At 46.4% G+C, this 26,206-nt stretch overlaps 1 protein-coding gene across 2 annotated transcripts in view; it reads right to left on the bottom strand.

The window, feature by feature from the left end:
* LOC121872296 (protocadherin-7-like) overlaps positions 1 to 26,206 on the bottom strand; it is a 51,921-nt gene that overhangs the window by 22,832 nt on the left and 2,883 nt on the right. For both annotated transcript variants that reach the window (XM_042374990.1, XM_042374991.1), the window contains exon 2: positions 1,006 to 1,086. In XM_042374990.1, the coding sequence (XP_042230924.1) occupies positions 1,006 to 1,086 (81 nt within the window). The remainder of the gene's footprint in view (positions 1 to 1,005; positions 1,087 to 26,206) is intronic.

The raw sequence follows: 26,206 nt of genomic DNA, 5'->3' as shown, positions 1-26,206 counted from the left end.
TCACTTCGTCACCCTCCAGAACATAAGTCATCGTATCATACATATCGTTTAGTCCTCACACCGCATCGTAAAGTTATCGTAATACAAACATACTTACCGAGGTCAAGTTAACACAAGAGAAAGTATAAAACAAAAATATACCAAAGGAATTAACGTCTTGTGTACTTAAGATTATTTTAAAAGTTAGTAGATTTAATTACGAGGTGAATTATTTCGAATTTTAATGTAATTGGTGTATTATTCAAGAAGGTAAATTATCGTGTATCAGGGAACAGTAAGTCATAATGTTGGGTTAGGAACGAGTTATTAATATATAGTTCAGTTAACGCTATCATGACCTTCAGATTAAGTTTAAGAAAATAAACTGTAAGTCTCGTGGTATAATTATTGCATTAAAAGGTTTAAATATCATTAAATATCATCACAGTGGAAAATAATAAAGTTATCTTCCGAAAGAATAAAACATATGAACGTAAATAATCTCTTTTAATACATCTACTTAACTAATACAAACAACTAAGACCGTATTGAAGTGGGCGTCTAGATCATGTGTAGACCGTGTGCGTGTGTGTAGACCGTGTGTGTGTGTGAGAGTGTGTGTAGACCGTGTGTGTGTGTGTAGATAGTGGTGTGTGTGTGTGTAGACCGTGTGTGTGTGTGTGTGACCGTGTGTGTGTGTGTAGACCGTGTGTGTGTGTAGACCGTGTGTGTGTAGATCGTGTGTGTGTGTAGACCGTGTGTGTGTGTGGACCGTGTGTGTGTAGATGTGAGTGTGTGTAGACCGTGTGTGTGTGTGGAGCCGTGTGTGTGTGTGTAGACCGTGTGTGTGTCGTGTGTGTGTGTAGACCGTGAGTGTGTGTAGACCGTGTGTGTGTAGACCGTGTGTGTGTGTAGACCGTGTGTGTGTGTGTAGACCGTGTGTGTGTGTAGACCGTGTGTGTCATTGTTAAAACATCACGTGAGAGTGTGAGGAGGAGGAGGTTTGAGCAGCTGGTCGACACTCACCGATGACGCTGCCGACGCCCAAACTCTCCCTGATGAAGAAGTTCTCCACAGAGCCGCCCTGACTGAGGAAACATCGGGAATCTGTAACATGAAAGACATCCACAATTAGCAACGTGAATAATAATAATAATAATAATAATAATAATAATAATAATAATAATAATAATAATAATAATAATAATAATAATAATATCAACGGAAGTCAAGCTTTATTTTGCTTCAGAAAATCAGAAAAAAAATTCAGTAGAATCCAACTTCACTAGTGTAGATGATGAGTCGAGTCGGTATTATAGGTGTGTTAACCTTACTGATACAAATATACACATATTAATAGATATATGAAAATACGGACATACAAACACAACTATAAACATGTAATATAATGGTCGACAGGAACAAATTCAGCCGTGGATCCACAATACTCATCACATATCGAAATATGGTCAACTAACTTAGACTGAAAGCTAAATGCTAAGTATGGATTAAGATAAATATCCCATCACCATCCAATTAACTTCTGACATTGTGATTTTGATCCATGACCTTGACACACCTCTCTGCCACGCCAGGGCGGGGAGAGCGTGGTGGGCGTGGCAGCAAGAAGGTGTTTACGTAGGATACACGACCAACACGTCAGTGGCGGCACCTCACGTTGCCCCCACTCAGCCACGGTGAAAGTTAACTTACTCAGGGAGTTAACATAATGGCTTGTACGTGTGTTTATGTCTAATGATGCGTGGAAAATGGTGCGGGCCAGGGCGCGAGGGTTGATTAATGTCCACCGTTTTATCCTCAAGAGCAATAAATAAGTTTATTCAAGTCACTGTGATCAATCTTACTCCTAAACTGGTTCTATGTTGTTAAAAACAGACAAGTTTTCACTAACAACCGGCGGCTCTGATTACTAGACTCGCTGACCAATGAGAGACCAGTCGCAGGCAAGACAAACAAGACGCTGGTAACGATGACTTATTTATTTATGACGACAAAACTGAGTTATTTTACTCTAGAATAGTTTGTGTCTGGAAACTTAAATGTTACAGTTGTTTCAATATTTCCGCGTTGGCTCATAATCATCGTTTCGTTATACAAGGCACAGTTCTGACCCGACCATTGTTAGTTGACGTTTATGGCGGCCCAAAACAAGTTTACCTTCCATCACAGGTCTAATTTATAGCTCCTATGTACCATGTTTGTTTTGATTGACTCGTCTCTCTTTGGTTAAGTAATGAGAGTCGGCGTCCCATCAACACAAGCCAGTTGTCTACGTGTAACAACAGGTAACCGGTTTATCATAATTTTCATGTCTCTGTCTATCTTATGCAGCATTTTTTTTGGGGGGTGGGGGACAAAAATATATGACTGTATCCTCGCATAAACTGGACGCCATTGCCATAATATAAAATAATACTGTACACTTCATAATATATCCCACGATGAGGCTCTTCCCACCAACTCTGTACATTCTATTAACCACCGTTTTTAGGTTCCCAACATCCCGCTGTGCAGTATATCTTGTAAACACGTAATTTACTCTTGTTTCCGTTACTTACGGTTTCCTTCACCAATCTTGCGTAACTTGAGAGATGTTTTACTCCATGTAAGAATAGTTTTATGCATCATGAATTCCACGCACAATTTCATTACATAAAGGAAAGTTGGAAGCGTGTTTGAATCCGTTATTTGCTCACTGGCTGGAAACCTGCCCAAAAGATTTATGAAGGTTCATTCTGTCAGCAAGATGATTCCCACGTAATATACAGTACTGTGCCTCCCACACGCAGGAATCTCACACACTCAGCGACCACCTCACACTACAATCGCGTATTCATATCTTAGTTTTATGCTTCGTGATCCAAGTTGTCATTACGTTACGTTTACGGAGAACCACGAACGTGTCTATTAATCATCATCAGAGCCGCCGGTGTGTGAAAGACTCGAGTTTGGTGCATCTTTGAAGTCATTACCGCGACTACTCTCCCACGCCGGCCTCGGGTTGGTTATAATAACATTTTAACATGAAAGTAAAGAAGAGAGAAAGCACAGCGAGATATTTCCCAGGAGCTGAGGGTGAGAGACTGTACCTCACACTGATTTCTCTTTCAGCAGATGCCACGTCTGGTAAACATTCCGTTATAAGGTCAGCCTAGACAACGAAGATGCTGGTGGGCATGACAACACCGTGAAGCTTAGCTAATGTGTGTCCTTGTGGTGTTGTCAACATTATTAGTACCGTTATCACTCTATTAGAACCACTCTGAAACATTCTATTAATGTTCGCCTTCACTGCATTACTTATAATATACAGTGTAACACAGAAGAGCGTGTAAAATTGTAAACAGTAGCTGATGCAATTTTTCTAACTCATTTACACTAAAATATCTTAACATAATTACCAACGTATTTGTTAATGAGGCCAGGCATCATAGATAAATTATTATCTGAAGAACTGTCAATATCTTCACTGACAGTTACTCGCTACTGAACTGGAACACATTACAGATAATGATATTTCGTGAAGGAATTTTCTAAAGGTTCCAGAATATTGAGGAACACATACCCACAGTCGGCCATTAGTTCCACACACATACAATATAATAATAACTTTTTACTGTGTTCGCTGCAACATCAACCAATAACAATCTTTTTATTTATGGTGTTGAGTTCATGTGTCGATTTAGGTAAACATGTATCAGTTACGTAAAATATACGAGAGTACACACACACACACACACACACACACACACACACACGCACACGCACACGCACACACACACACACACACACACAGTTTCCCTGGCCTCAGTGTGTGGTGCAGCTTCACTCACTCAGCTGCCCCACCAGTCCTGATATTTCCCGCAGTACAACCTGAACACTGATCAAATCTCACTCATTCAACCTAAAGTCATCATATTTAGTATCCCATAAAGCCAATAACACAAATACAATCTCTGCACTCAAAATAACTTTCATTTACAAAACAACAAGGAAGTTTAATATCATAATTTTTAGTTCTTGGTGGAATTGTGTAATCACTAACCGTATTACGCGCTTAAAGACCTTAGTTGTTGAAGCCCAGTAAAGACATCAACAACCTACCCAATGTTGCTTATTATCCTACACGAAGGTAACTATCCTAACCTAACATGGGCCCAGCAGCTCTTGGGGGGGGCAGTGTATCAGGCCAGCTAATACAGTGGCCGTATAACTTAGCCCATCACCTGCATCCTCCATTACCATCTACACCACCTGACCGCTCCATGTATTACGCCCTCTGCCAGCTCACATGCAGGAAGTGGCATTGAAAGACTGTTGCTGTATCTCCTGAGGTCTTATTTGTATTAATTACCGGCTGTTAGCATAGTTAGCGACGACTACTTCTGTTCTACCGTCTGTCACGAAAGTCATCTGGCTTTGTTCCTCGCTGTGGAAGGTGAAGCTTTTTCTGCCCTGCCTCGTTACGTCCCAGATCATAGGTCGCACCTGTCGTAAAATCCAAGAATGTTGGGTGACAGGGCAGCCATGACGCTAATATATGGTTGGAATCTGAACACCAGACCACTTTTTGTTGTGTGGTTTACGGGGGTGTTGTGGCTCGCTGTAGGGTAGAAGGGGTCACGGTGAGAAAGTATAGGGCGTTGGCCAACGATACAAGGGCAGGTCCGTGTTAACACAGTACCGTAGTGTTGCTGCCTAGGTGATGACCAGCTGATGGCCACGTGATGATGTTTACCTATGGCTAGTGTTTACAAGCTTCCCTTCAGCATTACACAGACCAATAAACCTTAGCGGCCTCCACACACACCTTCAAGTCAGTTTTGTATCACTACGTGTTTAATGAACCTTAACGTGTACAAGACTTAGAACTAACGTCTTTGTTCAGTATCCGTCTGTGACTTACATGAGTACTGCATGGTGAACCTGCACTTACATGACTTAAATAAATTGTGTATAAGTGATTGAGTCGTGTCTGTCTTTGTGACGTACATGACTGAATGATGCAAGTCCAATATAATGATATATCTGGAATACATAATTTTATTGTGGTGAAACTCCCGACACTGCACGTTAGACCTGTTTCATAACGCGCGCACCTGTCCAGTTGCCTAACATATATAAAAGTTACCCCCCCCCCACAAAAACATTACTATTACAACAATAAAACGAACACAACAACTCAAAGGTGATCTATTTTTCCTTCTTCAGTATTATATCCCAATTACATAATAACGGCGGCAACATATAGACCCAGATGAGTGGCCTGTTTTAAGGATTGCACTGGAACCTTAAGAGCGGATAATGTTGTCGACCATTTATCTTGTCGTCAATGGATGTTGGGTGAGGCACGGCGTCACATAGCAAAAGGCATTACGAGCCTATCAACTATACAAAAATTGTTTCGATAAGTTTTAAGACCGTGTACCGTGCCTAGAGTGATCCCATAATAAGCATCAACGTTACATAATTAAAATTAAAACCTTAATCTTCTCTATGATGTAAACTTTATGCATTATGTTTCCTCAATATCGTGACTAGCCTGGCTTATCGTAACTTGACTTCCATTAACCGCATTTAGCGTTCCATAACTTAGCGTACGTAATCTAGGCTGATTTCACAAGCCCAGGGAGCGGTAGAATATCAGGTTACTGTCGTTGTGCAATGAAATATTATATTCCCATTGGCTGATTAAGACCTAGACGTATAGTTATATGAGATGAGAGACGATAGTGTGGAATCAACACACACACACACGACCACCAGACTGTCATTAAACAAATACTTGAAACCAGTACTGGATTAGGCTAGTCACAGTAAGCTTTCTCTTCCTCATCCACGTAAACCTCTTCCATCCTCACAATCATGAAGCATCCTTATCTCGGCCTTATCTTGTCCCAGAACTGAAACACCATAAAGAGAACGAGTAATAAATCGTCTGGGAGCAATGGAAAGAAGAGACTTTTTAGACATATGCGGTGAATCAAGAAAAACCGGTCGTAGTCATCAACGCTGAGCGCCACATTTTCAGTTACTTAGAGTGTGTGTGTGTGTGTGTGTGTGTGTGTGTGTGTGTGTGTGTGTGTGTGTGTGTGTGTGTGTGTGTGAAGCTTAAACTAATAATGTTGCTAAAAAATATATGATAACATGTTAGTGTTGATTAAACTGGCTTATATACACACAACATCTATATACTGTAGTTATAAACAGCAGATATATTACACCTTATGATAAAAACGTGTTCCACCCGCTATCTCTACCATGATGTATTAAATTACACGAAACTATTTTCTTAGTTCGAATTAAATTTCCTGGAGTATTGTCATGAGATACAGCAGCGCCTCCTATGGGTAGTGATGCAGTTCGAGGACTTGATCTAAAGTTCGGAGTCTCAGGCGTACTGTACTAACAACTTAATACCCTGACGCACATAAAGTTAACTATTGAATAAATTTAGCATTAGAAAATTAATTACTTACAATATTATTCTGAATACGTGGTTAAGTTTGATGTTAAGTGATATGAGCAGAAATTGGGATATTTTTTATGCACATTACCGCCTCACCTCACCAGTCAGTGAACCATACCAGTTACTTTATACAGCAATGGTCACCAGTTCCAATTGGACGCATCAGTCCATTAACCAGATATTCTTAACTGGATAAAAAACTGATCGTTATTTTCATGTTTACTTTCACCGTTCATATTTAGTTTTGTAAGTTCATCACAATTGACTTTTTTCAGGGAAGCCGAAGACAGTCGACCCAATTAGAGTGGGTACCAACTAACTTACAGTTGGGAAAGTGAAAGGTGATGGGGTGCATTGCTAGTAACGCTGGCTCCTTGTGAACGACGTGTACTATATCCACACTGCCCTTAACTGGCCGCTAGATCCGACCCCTTATCAATTTAACAAGTTATATTTCACACTGATGGGTTAGGTTAGAATTAATAACCACCCTCCTATTTATTCTCCACTACACAATGTTTCGTTAACAACAATATAACATGTGAAGCGTTTAGCCTGGCTCGATTAATCTACTTTGTATTTTGATTACGTTAGATTAAGCTGTTAAGTTTTGTTATATTTGGTTTCGTAGATGAGATTAGAATACGTCCAGGCGGCAGTCATGCATTATTAATGAAGGCGAACAGGAGAAATATACTTGTGTGGGCGTCTGTAATGTGTGGGTGACACAGCCAGCGTACAGAGCAGCGTGTGTCATGCCTACGTACTGCTCCAGGGAAACTGTATTTTATATATATAAATGATCGATCCATGACAAGTGGAACTGGTGGATGGAAGGGAAACACGGGGGTTGAGGTGACTTTCTTTAGAGTGTTAGAGTCAGCCCAACTGTTTCCCTTCCACCTATCATATACTTTAGTTACGCCTCGATCTGTTTTCTATAATAAAAATAAAATGGGGATAAAACCTGACTCCGTCGTCGACACAGCATGTTGTTATCTGCACATGACCCGACCATTAGGAGGGGTGACTCGAGTAATGTCTGACTCCCGGACTCGTTATTACTTTTACCTTACTCTTTTTTATTTAACTGTTAATGATAGTCTGCTCTCGCTAATAGTGCTGTAGGCCTGGCACTGTACAGTCAGTTAGCGGTAAACAAGACTGTGCTGTAGGCCTGGCACTGTACAGTCAGTTAGCGGTAAATAAGACTGTGAATCAGTCAAGTTAGGTTTGGGTTGATAAATCCTGATCTGCCTGAGTAACTTATTAGGTTCAAAGTCTAGCGTCACTCTAGGAACAAACTAAGCCCGGTGTTGTAGTGAGAGCTGGACACGGTAAACAGAGGCAGCATCATGGCAGGAGAGGTAGCAAGATGGTGGTGGTGGTAAGTGTGAGGCTACTTGTTGCTGGGAAAGGTCATGCCGCTGGTACACAACAACCACTACTACTACCACAACCATAACACACTTAAACGGGATACTTACATGTCCCTTATATCAACTATTAACTTACTAAAATAATTCTTTGGTGGTTTTACAATGTGTGTGTGTGTGTGTGTGTGTGTGTGTACCAGTGATTAAGACGACACCGGAGTGGAATACCTCGGGTGTTTTTGTTTCATGTATACAGGTAACTCACGCGTATGGAATGTGTACTGTATTGGGTAATCTTAATTACGTGTGCTGCACATAGCGTGTCCGGCACGATGCCCGGATTGACTGTCTGTCACCCAACCCTGGACTTAAACAGATTACTGTAAGTGTCCTCTAGAGCACATGTCTATCTGGGTGAGCTGGCAGCGAGCGTGTCCTCTTAATTACTTGGGTACGCTGAAATGAAAAAAACTTTGAGAGTGAAGTGCCGCGGGTAGTGTGTCCTGCGGGGCGCCGCCGAGGTAGAAGACGCGTCTCTAGTTCTTGACAGTGCGTGTGGTAGAGTGGTAGGGTATTGGGGGAGGCCAGAAGTGAGTCAGTGTAGCGGCTGGTCACATCATCCCCATCTGTATTGATCGGGCGTCCCTCTAGCTCACGTGACTCACGCCAGCTAGCACGTGAAACAGATGACAAGTGGCAGTTTACCTCTTTATCTGTAAATCCCGGAAATGTTTGATTCATCCTCTCAGAAATATCCTACACCTTCAGGTATAATGCGTCAGGTATAGACTCAGGAAAGAGAGATTTAGTGGGGTTAGAACCTCTGTTGTGCTGAGTGTGTTTTGGAGGCGTCTTGTGTCATCTCCTGACTGCCTCCTCCTGATGCTCATTTGTTTCTCCTCGTACTGTTGTCTGTCTCAGTTCCTTATTGATGAGACTCTGATTATATGGTGTTGCGGTTATTTTCTTCACTTTACAGGTTCATTACAGCATTCCTGGAAGTCTAATTATTCAGTTTATTCTTGGATTTTCACAGAAATTTCCGGGGAGGCGATGTGGACCCAGGGATGGTGTGGGAAAGTGGGGTGGGGCGCAGAGGTGGTGTAGAGGGGTGGTGTAGAGGGGTGGTGTAGAGGGGTGGTGTAGAGGGGTGGTGTAGAGGGGTGGTGTAGAGGGGTGGTGTAGAGGAAGGTCGACAGGGTATGATCACTATATGACGGAGCACTGCCTGTTTTGCCCCGCCCAGCCCCTCCCTCCCTTCACCTACTGCACCCCTTTTCCCCTCAAAGCCCCTCACGACCCTCCTGCTGCACCTCCGCCCCTTCACCTCCCTCTCCTACTGCACCTCCGCCCCTTCACCTCCCTCTCCTACTGCACCTCCGCCCCTTCACCTCCCCTCCTACTGCACCTCCGCCCTTCCCCCCTACTGCACCTCCCCCTTCACCTCCTACTGCACCTCCGCCCCTTCACCTCCCTCCTACTGCACCTCCGCCCCTTCACCTCCCCTCCCTGCACCCCAACCCCCCCCCTCGTGCTGCACCCTTCCCCCTCACCACCCGACGACCACTGATAAGACCCACTCATCGGCTACACCAGCGGCTGCTCTTTGTGCTCCTGGTTATGACTGGTGAGCCGCCCACTGCAACACAACAGCTTGACTCATGTACCGGGAACCTGGAGGAGGGGGGTGAGGGGGTGGTGAGAGAGGGGAGGGGGGGCAGGAGGAAAGGATGCAATGGAGAGAGAGAGAGATGAGGGACGGTGGGGAGAGGTGAGGTCAGAGCAGGTGGAAGTGCGGGAGTGCTGAGGGCGGGCGGGATGCTGATGGCGTGGGCGGGATGCTGACGGCGTGGGCGGGATGTTTTGAGGTGGGCGGATGACTAAGCGGTGATCACTAGGTGGCCGGATGGGTGGGTGGATGATGGTCAGTATGTGGGAGGGTGGGTTGGGGTGGTCAAGAAGAGGGTGGGTGGGTGGGTGATGTGCTCCCCTGCCTCTTAATGAGCGGTGCTCCTCGTTAAGGTGTCACCTGGATATTATCCACCAGGTATACTGCCACTGTCTTCATTACCTACCTGTCTTAACCCCCCCCCCCCTCCTGATTGCATATCTACCCTCCTCTTCACCTCCGGTTCTCTCGAGGGAAGCAGGGAAGGAAAAGAAGGGGACGAAAGAGAGGGTACTAGCTCATTGAACCTCCTACCTACTCCCTGTTCTTCCTCCCATGTTCACCTCAGTGCTGGTCATCCACCACCGTGTTCTGGGACCGAGGAACACTCCCCTCCTCCGAGTCCTTGTCCTCACCCCTTCACCAGGTCCCTGTGCCGCCTCCCCAGGTCCCTGTGCCGCCTCCCCAGGTCCCTGTACCGCCTCCCCAGGTCCCTGTGCTGTCTTCCAAGGTCTTTACACCCTTCTACAGATACCAGCACTCCCCTCACTGAAATCGCTCTGCCTCCTCCTCCTCCACAACCCGGCAGCGTCAGCATGCAGCTCACCCACCTTCCTCCCATGGAAAATTGTTCCTAGTTTATGTTGTTGTGGTAATTAAGGATGGCCGAGAACCACTCCCTCCCTCCCCTTATCCCTCCCGCCTCCAGGTACCTGACCGTGTGACCCAACCCTAGGTCATTCATATTCTCTGAGGGTAACTCCTAATGATGCATTCTGAGGCCCGGGTGTAATGAATGAAGGTGTGTGTGTGTGTGTGTGTGTGTGTGTGTGTGTGTGTGTGTGTGTGTGTACCATCAGACACACACCGCAGGACCCGCTCTTCCTCAGCAATGTCTCTACCACTTGGTCTAATCCTACCTTGTTTAGAACTGTCCTTCCCGTGCTACACCATGTCGACCCGTGCCACACCATATCCACCTCTTGCCACACGTTTACCACACCATGTCCACCTGTCATATAATACCTAACCACCCACACTAAGTCCACCTCTTGCCAGACCCATACCACACCATGTCCACCTCTGTTACACCCATACCACACCATGTCCACCGCTACCACACCATGGCCCCCGGATCTAGTATACCCCGACAGGTCCGCCAGGCGCCGTCATCTGCACACAAAGCAGAGGACGTGAGCAGAGGCCGGCCAGAGCCACACCTGCTGCCCCGACAGACTTAATGACTCCCACACCTGCACATACCTGAAGCTCTCCTGTTTTAGATCATCTTATTTTCATTTTCTTTGTTTCAGATGATGTAACACCGTCTACCACAATTTGAAACGGTGGCATGGCTGAGTGGTGTGGTTGTGATGGTGTGGTTGCGATGGTGTGGTTGTGGTAGTGTGGTGTGGTGTGGTTGAGAATGTTATGAATGGTAGTGTCGAGGAGGGATTGTGTCTGATGCTGTGTGTGTGTGTGTGTGTGTGTGTGTGTGTGTGTGTACAAGTTAGACACACACACGCTACTCTACCTTTTGAAATTCGTCTCACTCTACGTATGAGTTCCTTACCTTACCACTCCCTGCCCAAGTGTTCCTTACCTTAACACTCCCTGCCCAAGTGTTCCTTACCTTACCAACTCCCTGCCCAAGTGTTCCTTACCTTACCACTCCCTGCCCAAGTGTTCCTTACCTTATCACTCCCTGCCCAAGTGTTCCTTACCTTACCACTCCCTGCCCAAGTGTTCCTTACCTTACCACTCCCTCCCCAAGTGTTCCTTACCTTACCACTCCCTGCCCAAGTGTTCCTTACCTTACCACTCCCTCCCCACGTGTTCCTTACGTTGGGCGAGGCAAGGAACACACTGGTCTTTGCCTCACTGTACGTAGGAGCATCTCGCCTCATCCTTTTGTGTTGCTCATTATGGAAAACTTGAGTCCCATTCTCTCGTGTGGTTTAATGTCTGCCTAGAACAACAACCTCATCATCCCGCGGGTATTATTGTGTTGCCGAGGTACAGCGTCACACATAAACCGTGTTGACAGCGGCCACCACCACACACACAATACCCGTGACGTCATCCTCCACTGGGGTTTTTTTTTTTATAACCCAGCTCCCGCCATCAGAGACCCCGAGCCTAAAGGTTGTTTTCTTTTTGTTTTTGCCACCGTGTAACTGTATCGAGTTTCACACAGAAGAAAAGTTTTGTTTAGCTGTGATGTCTATATATTGTTTTTTTTTACTCCTACAAAATTTCAGAAGAAGATAGAAGAAGACAGTTACAGTTTGATCCCAGACAATGAAGTGTTCCACGACGATCATTCAACAAAGCAGGGGACGCCATGACCTCTGAACGCACCACGAGCCCAATGTGGTTTTTTTTTTTTTTCTTCCTCGCGCTTCCGTGAACTTTCCCCAGGTCGCGGCCCAGTAGCTCCACCACCACCACCACTACCTCTTTTCAAAACCGTCCAGGGAAAACATTAAAACTTCTCAATAAAAAAACAAGAGAAACTGGATTAAATGTGAGCGGAAAAGAAGAAGTTAGGAGAGCGTGTTGGAGGGTGCGGCGGCCAGGTGATGGTCTTGGTTCATTATAGAGGGAAGGGGAGAGGGGAAGGGGAGAGGGGGGGGTAGGGGAAGGGAAGGGGGCTAATTGTAGTATTGTGAGGAGTAAGACACACGGCTCCACTCATCTTTATAACTCTCTGATAATCTTAATTCAACCCACTACCTTCTGGCCCCCGCCCGAGACCACTTATACAACACACACACGCACACACACACACACACACACACACACACACACACACACACACACACACACACACACACACACACACACACACACACACACACACACACACACACACACACACACACACACACACACACACACACACACACAGAGTTCTGTTTTATCGGATCACCTGAGTACTAATCCTCCAGTTTATTTCACCTTTAGATTTACCACCCTAACCTAACCTAACCCCACAGGTGAAATAAGCTGCAATGACTAATCTTCAGGTAATCCGTAAATCCTATTATAACCCACGACCACTGAGGCCTGACCTAGAACAACAATACTGTATTTTTCTTCATAGATAACTTAGCGGTGTTGGAGGTACTGCGCAGGTAAACACCATGAGAAAAACAACACATCATGAAGCGCACCGGATGACTTAACACACACACACACACACACACACGTGCAGCAGCAACAAGGAAACAAAAAAACTAGTTTGATATACAAGAAAAGAAAGTGGCCTGGCAGGCGTCATTACCGATAGCCAGGATTTTATTTAGCGAGTTAATAACGTGCCGGTAAAATACGGCACCGGAGATGGAAACTTAAGTAGCCGGTGCGGAGTATGAGGCCGGCTACTCTCACCGGAGTTGACAGCTACAGATAAAACCGGTTTAATAAATTGGTGAAACAAGCAGATTGTGCCACTTTACACCGTTGTTGTGTGAGTCAGCCGGGGATGTTAGTGGCGCACGGGCAGTAGTGGGGTATAATGGCGCACAACGCTCTAACACCACCACCAGCAGGAGTGATGGAGGAGGCAGCTCACCACCTGCCACCACCATACACAGCACCACACCATACACAGCACCACACCATACACAGCACCACACCATACACACCCCTTCCCTCACCTAAAACAAGAGTAACCTCTGCCTCGCCCCCATCATTTCTCACCCACAGATCATAATTTCCTCGGCAATATATAACATCAAGCTGAAAGTCGTCGAGGATTTACTCTTATCTGGCGCGGAAAATCGATTTAATATCACTGAACCGGATATTTTGTGAGGTGGTGATAATGTCGTGGTTTTGGTCAATAGTGGTCATGGTTTTCGTTTGGTATTTTCAGGATAATGTGTTGGGTTAAGTTGGGTTGGGTTGGGTTGGGTTGGGTTGTTAGGTTGGGTTGGTTAAGGTTAGGTTGGGTTTGGGTTGGGTTGTTGGGGTTGGGTTGGGTTGGTTGGTTGGTTGGGTTGGGTTGGCTATTGGGTTACTAAGGTTGGGTTGTTTGTTACGTTTTTAACGATTATGTTAAACCAAGTCAGTGTTAACCAATATCACTAGAATAAACCTAACCTAACCTAACCAATACCTAATAACCAATATCTCCTAACCAACCTAACCAATCTCCATAATAAACCTAACTCTCCAATATCTCCATAATAAACCTAACCTAACCAATATCTCCATAATAAACCTAACCTAACCTAACCAGAACAAAGAAACCAAATCATTTCTCAGTATTGTAAAATGTGTCAAGATCTGCCGAGAGGTTTACCACGTGTCCCACTACAGTAATACCTCCATATAACGAACTTCTCCCTCCATATAATCCGTTAAATGCGGGGTTTCATATATAACGGAACCTCGATATAACGGATTTTCTTCTATATAGTTCGTTAAATGGAGGTTTCATATATAAAGGAACCTCGATATAACGGATTTTCTTCTATATAGTTCGTTAGATGGAGGTTTCACATCTAACGGACCCTCGATATAGCGGATTTTTTCCATATAATCCGTTAAATGCGGGGTTTCATATATAACGGAACCTCGATATAACGGATTTTCTTCTATATAGTTCGTTAAATGGAGGTTTCATATATAAAGGAACCTCGATATAACGGATTTTCTTCTATATAGTTCGTTAGATGGAGGTTTCACATCTAACGGACCCTCGATATAGCGGATTTTTTCCATATAGTCCGGTATATAGAGGGTTTACTGTACTCCTATTCCTTGCTGTTTCTACCACCATATCTTTATTTCTCTCTCGTGTTTCCGTCTCATTTTTTTTTAATTATATAATAGAATTGAATCTGTCTCTCTGTCCTCAACTAGCTATGGAGAGACAGACAGACATAAATGGACAGACAACCAGAAAGACAACAAACACACACACACACACACACACACACACACACACACACACACACACACACACACACACACCAATGCGTCTTAAATCCAGCCCGCCAATAATTGTAACAGAGTAGCAACAAATGACTGTGTGTGTGTGTGTGTGTGTGTGTGTGTGTGTGCGTGTGTGTGTGTGTGTGTGTGTATGAGCTCACTTTTCATGCTTTCACTCTGTGCCTTGGCTGCCTCTAACCTTTATCTGTTGAGTGCATGAAGGTATTTTACCCTCTAAATATTATGCCTTGTGAAGCAGAGGGGTGAAGCCTTGGCCCAAATTGACTCTAGTGAACGTGTATGACTTTCAGCTTAGAAACCTCAGCTTATTTACCTTGATTAGGCACCCCAGCTTGTTTTCCCTGAAGATTAGACACCCCAGCTCTTCGGCCTCAGGTGTGTGTGCTTATTTGGCTTCAGGTGTGTGTTTATTGGGCTTCAGGTGTGTGTGTGTGTGTTTGACAGGTAATAATAATCTTAGTAGCTCTTGTTGATTCATCTGTCCATCAAGGTCCAGCTGCTTGCCCTCCTTAATCCTCTTATACTGATGAGTCACACACACACACACACACACACACACACACACACACACACACACACACACGACTCGTATTACCTGCAGGACAGATGTTCAGCCCTCAGTCCTCACCCTCCTTACCTGGCGACCCAGCATGAGGTATAATAGAGGCCACCACACACTGACGCAACTACCACCATGATGACAACCACTGCGGCAAGGTTACAGGTCTGTCTGTCTGTCTGTCTGTGTCTGTCCGTCACGTTTACCGCCAACTGCAGGCAACACACAACCCGCGGACAAGATTGCTGCCAGGTTAAAAGCTTTTACATAAAGGATTTCACAAGGGTCTCCAGAACCATAATTTGTGAACCCCTGGAGTTCTTTCATCTATTGTCGACTACAGGATGTGTAATGACCCAGAAACGAGCACACACACACACACACACACACACACACACACACACACACACACACACACACACACACACACACACACACACACACACGAGAGAGAGATGGACAAGGAGGTAGCGGCAGTGAGACAAGTTCCCACATTTAACTCTGGCTCAAGTCGTCTATATATACATAACTGCAGTAACAAATGAGCATCACATCTTAAAACAGGATCCAACGTCTGGTGGGTCGCTGACGTCAGGAGGTCCAACATCACTCTGGAAATCCCACTCGTGTTGTTTGTTAATAATGTATTCCTCATATACTACCTAGCCCCCCCCTGACACATGACACACTTGACATATGACACATCCGACAAGGACGTAGCTAATAAATGTGGAGACTGAAACCCTTGACAAGATAATTAGTGATGACTGTCAAGCTCCAAACCCAAGTTAATAATAATCCTCGGAACCTGTCTGTCTCTCTGTCTGTCTGTCTGAGCAGCAAAACATCATCGTCACAGGCAAACGAGATGGTTCGAGGGTGAGAGGGTCGAGGAGGAGAACAAGCAGATGTAAATTTTATAGTGGTTGTGGGAGGCGGGGTGACGCCCATCCAGAGGCACCACACCCACCACCTCCTCCTCTCCTCTTCTTCCACCCACTCCTCCTCCTCTTCTTCTCCCGTCCCCTCCTCCTCCTCTTCCACCCACTCCTCCCCTCTTCCTCCTCCTTATTTTTATCCTTCTCCCACCTACACACACACACACACACACAAGGAACACGTACAGGTGAGACATACATAACAAGATACATACCAGAGGCAAGATACATGCTCCCGAGATATGGCGTATCAGACACACACACTCGGACACATGCAGTAGGAGGCTGAGGAATGTGCTATTGATCCAAACAGATTCCAAATGTCAAGTGTATTGTTGACAGCACAGGCGGGAGGTGAGACACAGGTGGTGAGACACAGGGAGAGTGAGACACAGGGATAGTGAGACACAGGGATAGTGAGACACAGAGGTAGTGAGGATACACACGAAGCTGTACAACACGAAGAACCGATAAGAGTAAGAGTGGGCGAGAGAACGCAAAAACAACACCAACAACATGGCGTAGCGAACCATCGACCACCTCCCTCCCCGCTCCTCACACACACCTGTCTCATTTCCGTTCACACCTACGGTCCTACACCTGTCCTGGACGCAATCAGAGCGGGCAGGTATGACGAGGGGGGTAAGGTGGTATAAGGGCGGGGCGAAGTTGTGTCGACTCAGATTATAGCGAGTGTTTTTTTTTTATCGCTGGTGGACTTGTTTAGCGGTGTGTGTGGTGGCTTGTGGGGGGGCCTCTGGTTTCTGCCCACCTGACGCTTATGTCACCACCGGGAATATCGTCTTTATATCGTCGGTCGGAGGTTATCGGTCACGAAGAGGGGGTAGGGAGGGGTAGGGGAGGGAGGGGGTAGGGGGAGGGGAGGGGGGTAGGGGAGGGAGGGGGGTAGGGGAGGGAGGGGGGTAGGGGAGGGGAGGGGGGTAGGGGAGGGAGGGGGTAGGGGTAGGGGAGGGAGAGGCAGGGAGAGGTAGGTGGGTAGGGGTGGGGTAGGGGAGGGGAGAGGAAGGGGGTAGAGGGAAGGTGGTAGAGGGAAGGGGAAGGTAGGTATTTATCATGAGTGCCGCCCCCTCTAACACGGCTTGCCAGGGCGTGTCCTCAGCCACTCGCTATAAACGCTGGATTCTTGGGGGGGTGCGGCTCTCTGATGCAGGTGGTGGTGCTCGCTCGCCCGCCCTCCACCACCTGGCCTCCTCAACTCACATCTGTCCACCCGATGAATGTTAAATTCATCACCGACCTCCCTGACTAGACCCAACCTAACCTAACCAACCCTGACGTAACCTGTCCTAACCTAACCTAACCTAACCTAACCTAACCTAACCACTCCACTCCCTCATCAGCGGCTCTGCACCTGTCCTCCACACACCAGCTGCGTCCCACACCACCTCGCTGGGCACGATGGTCAACGAGTGAGTCACCAAAATATATATCCCCTTCTATATTAACTGACCAGCTATCGTAGTCCTCTCTTAACTCCAGCTATCGTATGTGTTGGGATATCTATAAGGTATATATATCAAGTGTTATAGTCGAGGATAAAGTGTGTTTATATATGAATACATTTCCAGCCATACACATCAAAATACCAGATAAATTGAGTTATGAAGAAATGTATCGATATAAATCCAGTTATCATGTGTATAGTAAAGATAAATAAGTTCAATGGTATATATAGTTTTAGGTATGGGAATGTATATAGCGCTTAATTGTTTATTTTGTGGGTGTAACGCCATCTGTTGACACCCGTCCGTACTATTGTGGGTGTACCGTACGTAACTATTACCCCGTCCGTACTGTCATCTCTTCCTCTGCCTGTCACCTCACGTACAGTTAGTGGGAAAAAACTGCCGTGCATCTATGGACACACACACACACACACACACACACACCAGTTTATACAGAATTAAGAGACATTATTTTTACGGTTCAACCTTGCTCGTCCACAAACACATCTATTAGTTGTATGTGTGTGTGTGTGTGTGTGTGTGTGTGTGTGTGTGTGTGGGTGGCGGAGAGAGAGAGAGAGAGAGAGAGAGAGAGAAGAGAGAGAGAGGCCACTGGTGTACAATTCCCATACGTGAATGCCGGAAAAAGATGTACAAAACAATAAAGCGATACAATACCAAGAATTAAGGGTTATGTCTGTGTACACCTGTAGTGATGATGATAGTGTAGAGTGTAGCTGTAGGGGTTATGCAGTTTTATAAGGGCCCCGCAGTGACTGAATTCCCCCCCTCCCCCTATACGGCCCTTAACTGTTCGTCACTTTAAAATACCAGTACTTGTCCTTGCACCTGTACCATTCCCTAATAAGTTACAGTAATCCAATTAATCACCATTTCAAAATAACTGTACCTGACCTTACATCTGTACCTGTATCTTAACTGCAATTACGTCACTGTTGCATCTCACATATACATAATACATCCACATAATTCAAACTACTGTGTACAAGAGCCTACCTGTCGTGTCCATTAGCCAGGTGGGGGTCACGAGTCTTAACACCTGTAATTACCTGCCACTGCACCAACACACCTCACGTGACCTACCGAAATAAACACTGTCGGAAAATTGAATATTAAATTGAGTCTGTAGGAATGTTTGATGATCCCGACGAACAGTTTGTTGTGTGTGTGTGTGTGTGTGTGTGTGTGTGTGTTTCTCCAAGTTCAAGGGACAAACACATACAAACTTTTACACACTTTTATTCTTGAAGGAAAAAAATATCCTACAGGTGTTCATAAGGAGTAGGTGTACCTTGGCTAATACACCTGTTTGTAATTAGTCAGTCACCTGTTAAAATACACCCCACCCATCCACCCATCACCCACCCAGTTATCAACCCACCCGCCTACCGCCACCCAAGGTAAGGCTAAGTACAGGTGTGCACTGAGTGTTATTACCTGGAGGGAGAGAAAGTGACCTACCACTCATTAAACCAAGACCTTTAATTCTTTATACTGTCCACTGAGAGAGAGAGAGAGAGAGAGAGAGAGAGAGAGAGAGAGAGAGAGAGTAAAATATAAACCAAGCATAGACGACCAAGAGGTGACCATAAACATAAGAACATAAGGAGTCTGCAATAAGCCGGTTGGCCTGTGCATGGCAGCTCCTGTCGAGAGTTACTACCACTCTCTATCATCCATGAACCTATCCAGCCTCCTTTTGAAACTTTCCAGCGTTCCAGCACTTACTACAAAGTTGCTAAGCTTGTTCCACTCGTCCACCACCCTATTTGTGAACCAGTTCCTTCCTATCTCCCTCCTAAACCTAAACTTATCCAACTTGAATCCGTTGCTCCGAGTCCTATCCTGCTCGGATATTATAAGAACTTTATCTATATCCCCTTTATTGATTCCTTTCACCCACTTGAATACTTCTATCATAGATCCCCGCACTCTTCGTCTTTCTAGGGAATGCAAGTTTAGTTTCTTTAACCTATCCTGATATGGAAGGTTTCTAAGCTGCGTTAGTCACAAGAGCGTGTGATCAGTGAGGACCCCTCCCCATTCAGTAAGTCCATCAGCCATAGAGCTTACTGACGCACCAACATATAAACACATACCTGGATTGTTTATTCAGGTAGACAGTTAACACAGAAGGATGACCTGAACATTAGACACCCTAACGTTACCTTGGGGAAGTTTAGGTTAGGTTAGTGTTAGGTTTGGTTAGGTTAGGTCAGATTTGGTTAGGTTAGGTCAGATTTGGTTAGGTTAGGGCTTTTAATCATCAGAAAAAAAATAAGTCGGGGTGTCTAATCCTCAGGTGATCACAAGAAGAATACAATGACCCAGTAGAGTCAACACGCGAGAGGAGGCGGGCACCACGACCCCAGCCACAGAGAAAGTGGGCAACAGCAGCGGGTCCTGAGAGTACCTGGGGGCCCCTATGAGAACCTGGGGGCCCCTCTAACACCTGGAGCGTGCTGCTGGGTCACGTCTGGCCCGCTTACCTGCCCAGCCACACACACCTTCACCTGACGGGAACCTGTGACGAACACACACACACACACACACACACACACACACACACACACACACACACACACACACACACACTATATGTTAGGTCAGGTCAGGTCAGATTGGGTTAAATTAGATTAGATTAGGTACTGTTAGCATTAGATTAAGTTAAATCAAGTGAAGCTGAATCATTAGGTGACATAAACAAGAGAACTTAACCTAACCTAACCACACCCGGCTGTTGACCTTCAAACAATAGTCACACCTCATAGGTTTTACTCTCCAGTTTCCTCGAATTTATTTATTCATGCATGAGAAAATAAAAGGAAAATTAGAGTGTTTTTAAAGGGTTGCCAGATGTCGTGGTGATAGTGGTGATGGTGGTGATGGTGGTGGTGGTGGTGGTGGTGGTGGTGATGGTGATAGTGATAGTGGTGGTGATGATGGTGATGATGATGAAGAAGAGGGGGAGGAGTAGGTGTAGTAGACAAGACACACACATTCACAACACATATGAAAGGTCAGGAGTCACTCATTGGCTGATGTAAGCCCTAAGAGGTGAGGGAAACACTGAGATACACGGATAAGACTTTCACAACACAGTACAGATGTCAAGGCAACTAGGGTCACCTGAAGAATAGTCACCCTGGCTTGTTTCACCTGATGATTAACCACCCTGATGCTACCTGGGGTGAGTAAGGTAAGGTAAGGTAAGGTAAGGTAAGGTAAGGTAAGGTAAGGTAAGGTATTTTCACTGTCACTAAATCATGGCACTAAACACGTCACTCACTATGGCACTACACGTCACTAACTATGGCACTAAACACGTCACTATGGCACTACACGTCACTATGGCACCGTGTGAACCACTCAGTTTTAATAAGGAGAAACTCGAGTATTTTTTTCCCCACCATTAGTGACGCCTGAGTCTCTTGTTCCTTGATAATCCTGGAAGAAGAAACACAATGGGGGTGTTCCTTACATTGTTACTTAGAGAGACGTGGATAATGGCGCCCCGAGGCTCTCATTGTTACTTAGACGTCGTTACTGTTATTAACCTCGATAATTAAGATGAATGGAGACAGTGGCAATGATCTCTATAACACCTGCAGGGGGAGAGAGAGAGGAAGAAGGGGAGAAGTTGGAGGGGGAGTGGAGGGGGTGATGGGGGGAGGGTGATGGGGGAGGAGGGAGTGGTACAGCCGTGACATTTGTGTGTGTCGCTGCGTCGCAGATGTTCATGTGTAAGGTGATCGCCCGACTGACCTCACCAACACGGCCCCCACCACCACCACCAGCACGTGCACCACCACCACCACGTGCACCACCACCACCACGTGCACCACCACCACCACCACATGCCCCACCACTACTACCAGCGTGCACCACCACCATGCCCCACCACTACCACCAGCACGTGCACCACCACCACCGTGCCCCCCACCACCACATTGCACCACCAGCACGATGCACCTACTACTACCCTCCTCCATACCCTCCACCACACTACCCCCTCCTCCTCCCCACCTCTCACAAGACACTGCAAACAGATCGAACGTCTACATAACCCCCAACACACACACACACACACACACACACACACACACACACACACTACTAGTACTTCTCTACATACATACATACCTGGTCACCTGTCAGCCCAGAAGACGGTCTCACTTACCACGTATGGAGGACAGAAAGAAGGTAGTGGGTCTTAGTTTATTAACAAAGATGCCAGGCTGCATTATTAAAAGGTTCCAACGTCAAATTCAATCCTTCACCCCCAAACTGAAACGTGAGAACTAGGGCCCTGGTAGATGTCGTCGGGCCTGGTACAAGTGGGGTCTGGTAGATCTAAGGCCTAGTAGATCTGGGGTCTAATAGAACTGGAACCTAATAGAACTGGGGCCTAATAGAACTGGGGCCTAATAGAACTGGAACCTAATAGAACTGGAGCCTAATAGAACTGGGGCCTAATAGAACTGGGGCTTATTAGATCTGGGGCCTCCTAAGACTGGGGGCTAGACACACGACCTTCTGATAATACAACAAAAAATTCCCCAACTTGACAACTCAAAACGAGAATGTCAACAAAACATTCCCGTGATGACAGAAATGTTACGGAAACATTCTATGGTGAGCTGGACGGTGGAGTGACGTCAGTCCCTTAATGTAAGTGACATCAGGAGACAGAATCCTAATTGAAGTGAAGTCAGCGATAATCCCCCACCAGATAGTCTCTCTCTCTCTCTCTCTCTCTCTCTCTCTCTCTCTCTCTCTCTCTCTCTCTCTCTCTCTCTCTCTCTCTCTCTCTCTCTCTCTCTCTCTTATCTGACCCGTATTTAATTCTACAACAACTGGGTCAGCCAAAACAGAATCATTAAGTGGCTTTTAGCGTGAGTGTCGTGACTTCTGGTGGATTACTGTGGTCTAGGTGGGTTGGGTGGGTTGGGTGGGCAAACACTATAAAATCGCTATACAAGTTTACATTGATTCAACCTATATCTATATAAACACAATACAAGCAAACAAACAACAAATCAACTCCACCAAACAAAGTCAACCAGAGGAACTAACAAATAATAACACACACACAAAAAAAACCAGACGTGTGTACTTGAGATTTAATACACCCAATACACAGAGCCGGAGTCCTACACCCTGACAGGCCCTACACGCGGGACTAAGAGGATTACACTTGACGCCCTCTGGTAAACCTGTTATTTAAAACATCTTGGAGGATAAACTGAGGGTAATCCTATTCCATTTACGGGTCCTATGATATAACTGTTTCTCTTATGGATCCTATTACAGAGATAGGATAGATAGGTATGGTTGTCTTGATCACTTAATTACCTACGTCAGTATAATAAAATATTCACTAATAATAATAATAATAATAATAATAATAATAATAATAATAATAATAATAATAATAATAATAATAATAATAAAAATAATAATAATAATAATAACAAGGTGACAGGATAGGTGAGGTGTGTAGGGGAGGAGAGAGGACAGATGAGGAGACGACACAGAGCATCTTACACACACACACACACACACACACACACACACACACACACACACACACACACACACACACACACACACACAGGCGCGCGTGCATCTTATGAGATATTGACACCACCTGCACCAACACACACATGTTTACGGTCACGTGATCACACACACACATTGAAGATTACACACACACATACATGAGTACACCCCCCCCTCAGACCAGATCATCAGTCAACCTGTCACCCCAGTTAGTGTGATCATGAAGACAATAACAGTCATCACGCCACACACTTCAATGACTGGCTGAGACAGTCCCTGGTAAACGGTGTGCCAGTCTCCCTGTTATTATGATACAGTATTCAGGGAGAAGTGCCAGTCTTCTTGTTCCAGTCACGACAGTCAGAGTCCAGTCATTTTAGGAGATGATGGAGGAAGGGGAGGGAGGGAAAGAGGAGGGGGATGGGAGGGAGGAGAGGGATGGGGAGGGAGGGTGGGGAGGGAGGGGGATGGGGAGGGGGGAGGAAGGGAGGGAGGAGGTGGGGGGGGCGGATGGGGGAGGAGAGGAGGGAGGGTGAGGGGGGAGAGGAGGGGGAGGAAGGGAGGGCAGGAAGGAGAGGGAAGAGTTGGAGAAAGAAAATGAAAGAGGGAGAAGGAGGCAGGGAGACGAGAAGTGGAAGGGAGAAAAGGAAGGGAAGAGATTGGAAGAGGAAGGAGAGAAGAAGATCGAGAGTGTGGATGGAGGAGGAGAAAGGAGAAGAAGAATAGGGGATAGAGAGGAGGGAGGAGGGGTGCAGGTTTGTCCCCCTCCTACTCTCCTATTCCTGCCTATCCACTGTCCTGCTCTCTCCCTTTGTCATGTATCCTTCTCCTCCCTCACCCCCCTTCCTCCCTCAGCCCCGAAAAAGCCACAATGTATCGCTGATCAAATTTCGACTCTCTCTCTCTCTCTCTCTCTCTCTCTCTCTCTCTCTCTCTCTCATTGTGGGGATTAGGGATTCCAGATTGGGAGCAGTGTGTGTGTGTGTGTGTGTTGATTTGTCACGAAGACGAAATATTTGTGAGTGTGGTGGGGAGGGAGGTGGGGGTGGGGAGGGGGAGGAGGTGGGGGTGAGGGTGAGGGTGGACTCAGTGAAGGGTGAAGATAACAGGGGAGGGAGGACTGGGAGAGGAGGGGGAGGAAGGGGGAACTGAGGGGGGAGGCACTTCCTTACCGATGTACCCTCGTTATCCACTTGCTTCCTCCTCTACCATCTCCCCCCTTCCTTCGCTAACCCCTAAAGGTCCAAGTGGGGAGGTGAGAGACAGGGAGAAAAGAGAATGAGGGAGAGTGAGGGAGGAGAGAGAGAGGGAGAAGAGGAGAGATAGATAATTCGTCTCTCTCTCTCTCTCTCTCTCTCTCTCTCCTACGGATCAGTAAAATAAAGGGGACTTGAAGGGCAGCGCTGAGGTCAGTCCCCCGCACGAGGTCACTGAAGCAAGTCATGAACGGGCTCTTCCTCCTCTTCCTCCCTTCATCTCCTCCTCCTCCTACTCCTCCTCCTCCTCCCCCTTCCTCCCGTCTTCTCCTGTTTCCGTTTCTTCGTGTCATTGCCCTTCCTCCTCCTCCTCCTCCTCCTCCTCCTTCTCATTCTTCTCCTTGTTTTCCTCCTCCATTTCCTCTCCGTCATCTTCTATTCCTCCTTATTCCCTTCCCTCCTCCTCATTATGTGTAGAAGGGCGGCGTGGTGGGCTGCGTAGTGGGTGGCGTGGTGGTGGGCGGTGGGCGGCGTGTAAGGAGTGATGGCCTGCGGGTGGTGGTGGTGACCTCCAGTGACCTACCACGACCAAGGCCTTACACTGCCACCCACCACCACCCCTGCCGCCCACAATCACTACCACCACCCTGCACTCCACACTCACTACCACCACCCTTGCCACCTAATCACTACCACCACCTGCCGCCCCACCACCCCACCACCCCTGCCACCCCACACTCCCACTACCACCTCCTGCCCACCCACCGCCACCCCTGCACGCCCACACCACCCCTGCCCACCACCACCCACCTGCCCCTACCACCCCTGCCGCCCACCACCACCTGCCACCCATCACCACCCCTGCCGCCCACACACACCCCTACCCCTGCACCACCCACCACCCCTGCCCCACCACCCACCACCACCCCTGCCACCCACCACCACCCCTGCCGCCCACCACCCACCACCTCATCAAACATTACACCACGAGAACAAAACAAACAGGAATATTGGAAAATAAAATATGGCCGGTCGTGAGGTCACCGCCCCGGCCTGCCAGTGAACAGAGCTGACGACTGGCTGACGGCTGTGGCTGACTGCTGGCTGACAGTATACAGCTAGAGAGAGAGGTAGAGAGTTTATTATAGCAGATATACAACAGGTGTGCCGAAGGACCTATACATTAACACACACACACACACACACATGTAATAAATCAGTGTAATAAATCAGTGTATTCACTCCCAGTAAACACTGCTCCCTACACTGTCACTATGTTGAAATGAACTGTAGTTTGAGCTGATCCCCATCTAAGTTATTATATGTCTTATTTGTGTCACTTGTATATTATTTGTAATTCGTAACCCATTCCCCAAATATGTAACTGTATATTTTCAGCCTTCTGGCTGCCAAGCTCTTTCAATAAACCGTTAATTATTATTATTATTATTATTGTACACACGGTGTTTTCAGCCTTTACTGTGAGTTTCTGTAGCCAGCCAAAGCGGGCGGGCGGGTGGTGAATGAGCGTGGGTGAGGGCGGTGGGTGCTGAGCAAACGGTGGGTATTAACATGGATGAATGGAAAATGGTGGGTGTGGGCAGACGTGAGCAGGCGTTCGGTGATAACGAGAACCGACACACGACAGCACAACACCAATCATAGCAACACTTGATTACCATTTTTTTTTGTTCGATTCTGATTGGCTCTTAAATGGAAGGCTGATCATGGGAAGGTGTTATGAAGGGGGGTAGAGAGAGAGATGT

This window comes from Homarus americanus, unplaced genomic scaffold (assembly GCF_018991925.1).
Source record: "Homarus americanus isolate GMGI-L3 unplaced genomic scaffold, GMGI_Hamer_2.0 scaffold5589, whole genome shotgun sequence".
In the NCBI taxonomy this organism is placed as follows: domain Eukaryota; kingdom Metazoa; phylum Arthropoda; class Malacostraca; order Decapoda; family Nephropidae; genus Homarus; species Homarus americanus.
The sequence above is the reverse complement of the archived record's forward strand: the minus strand, read 5'-3'. Positions and strand labels throughout refer to the sequence as shown.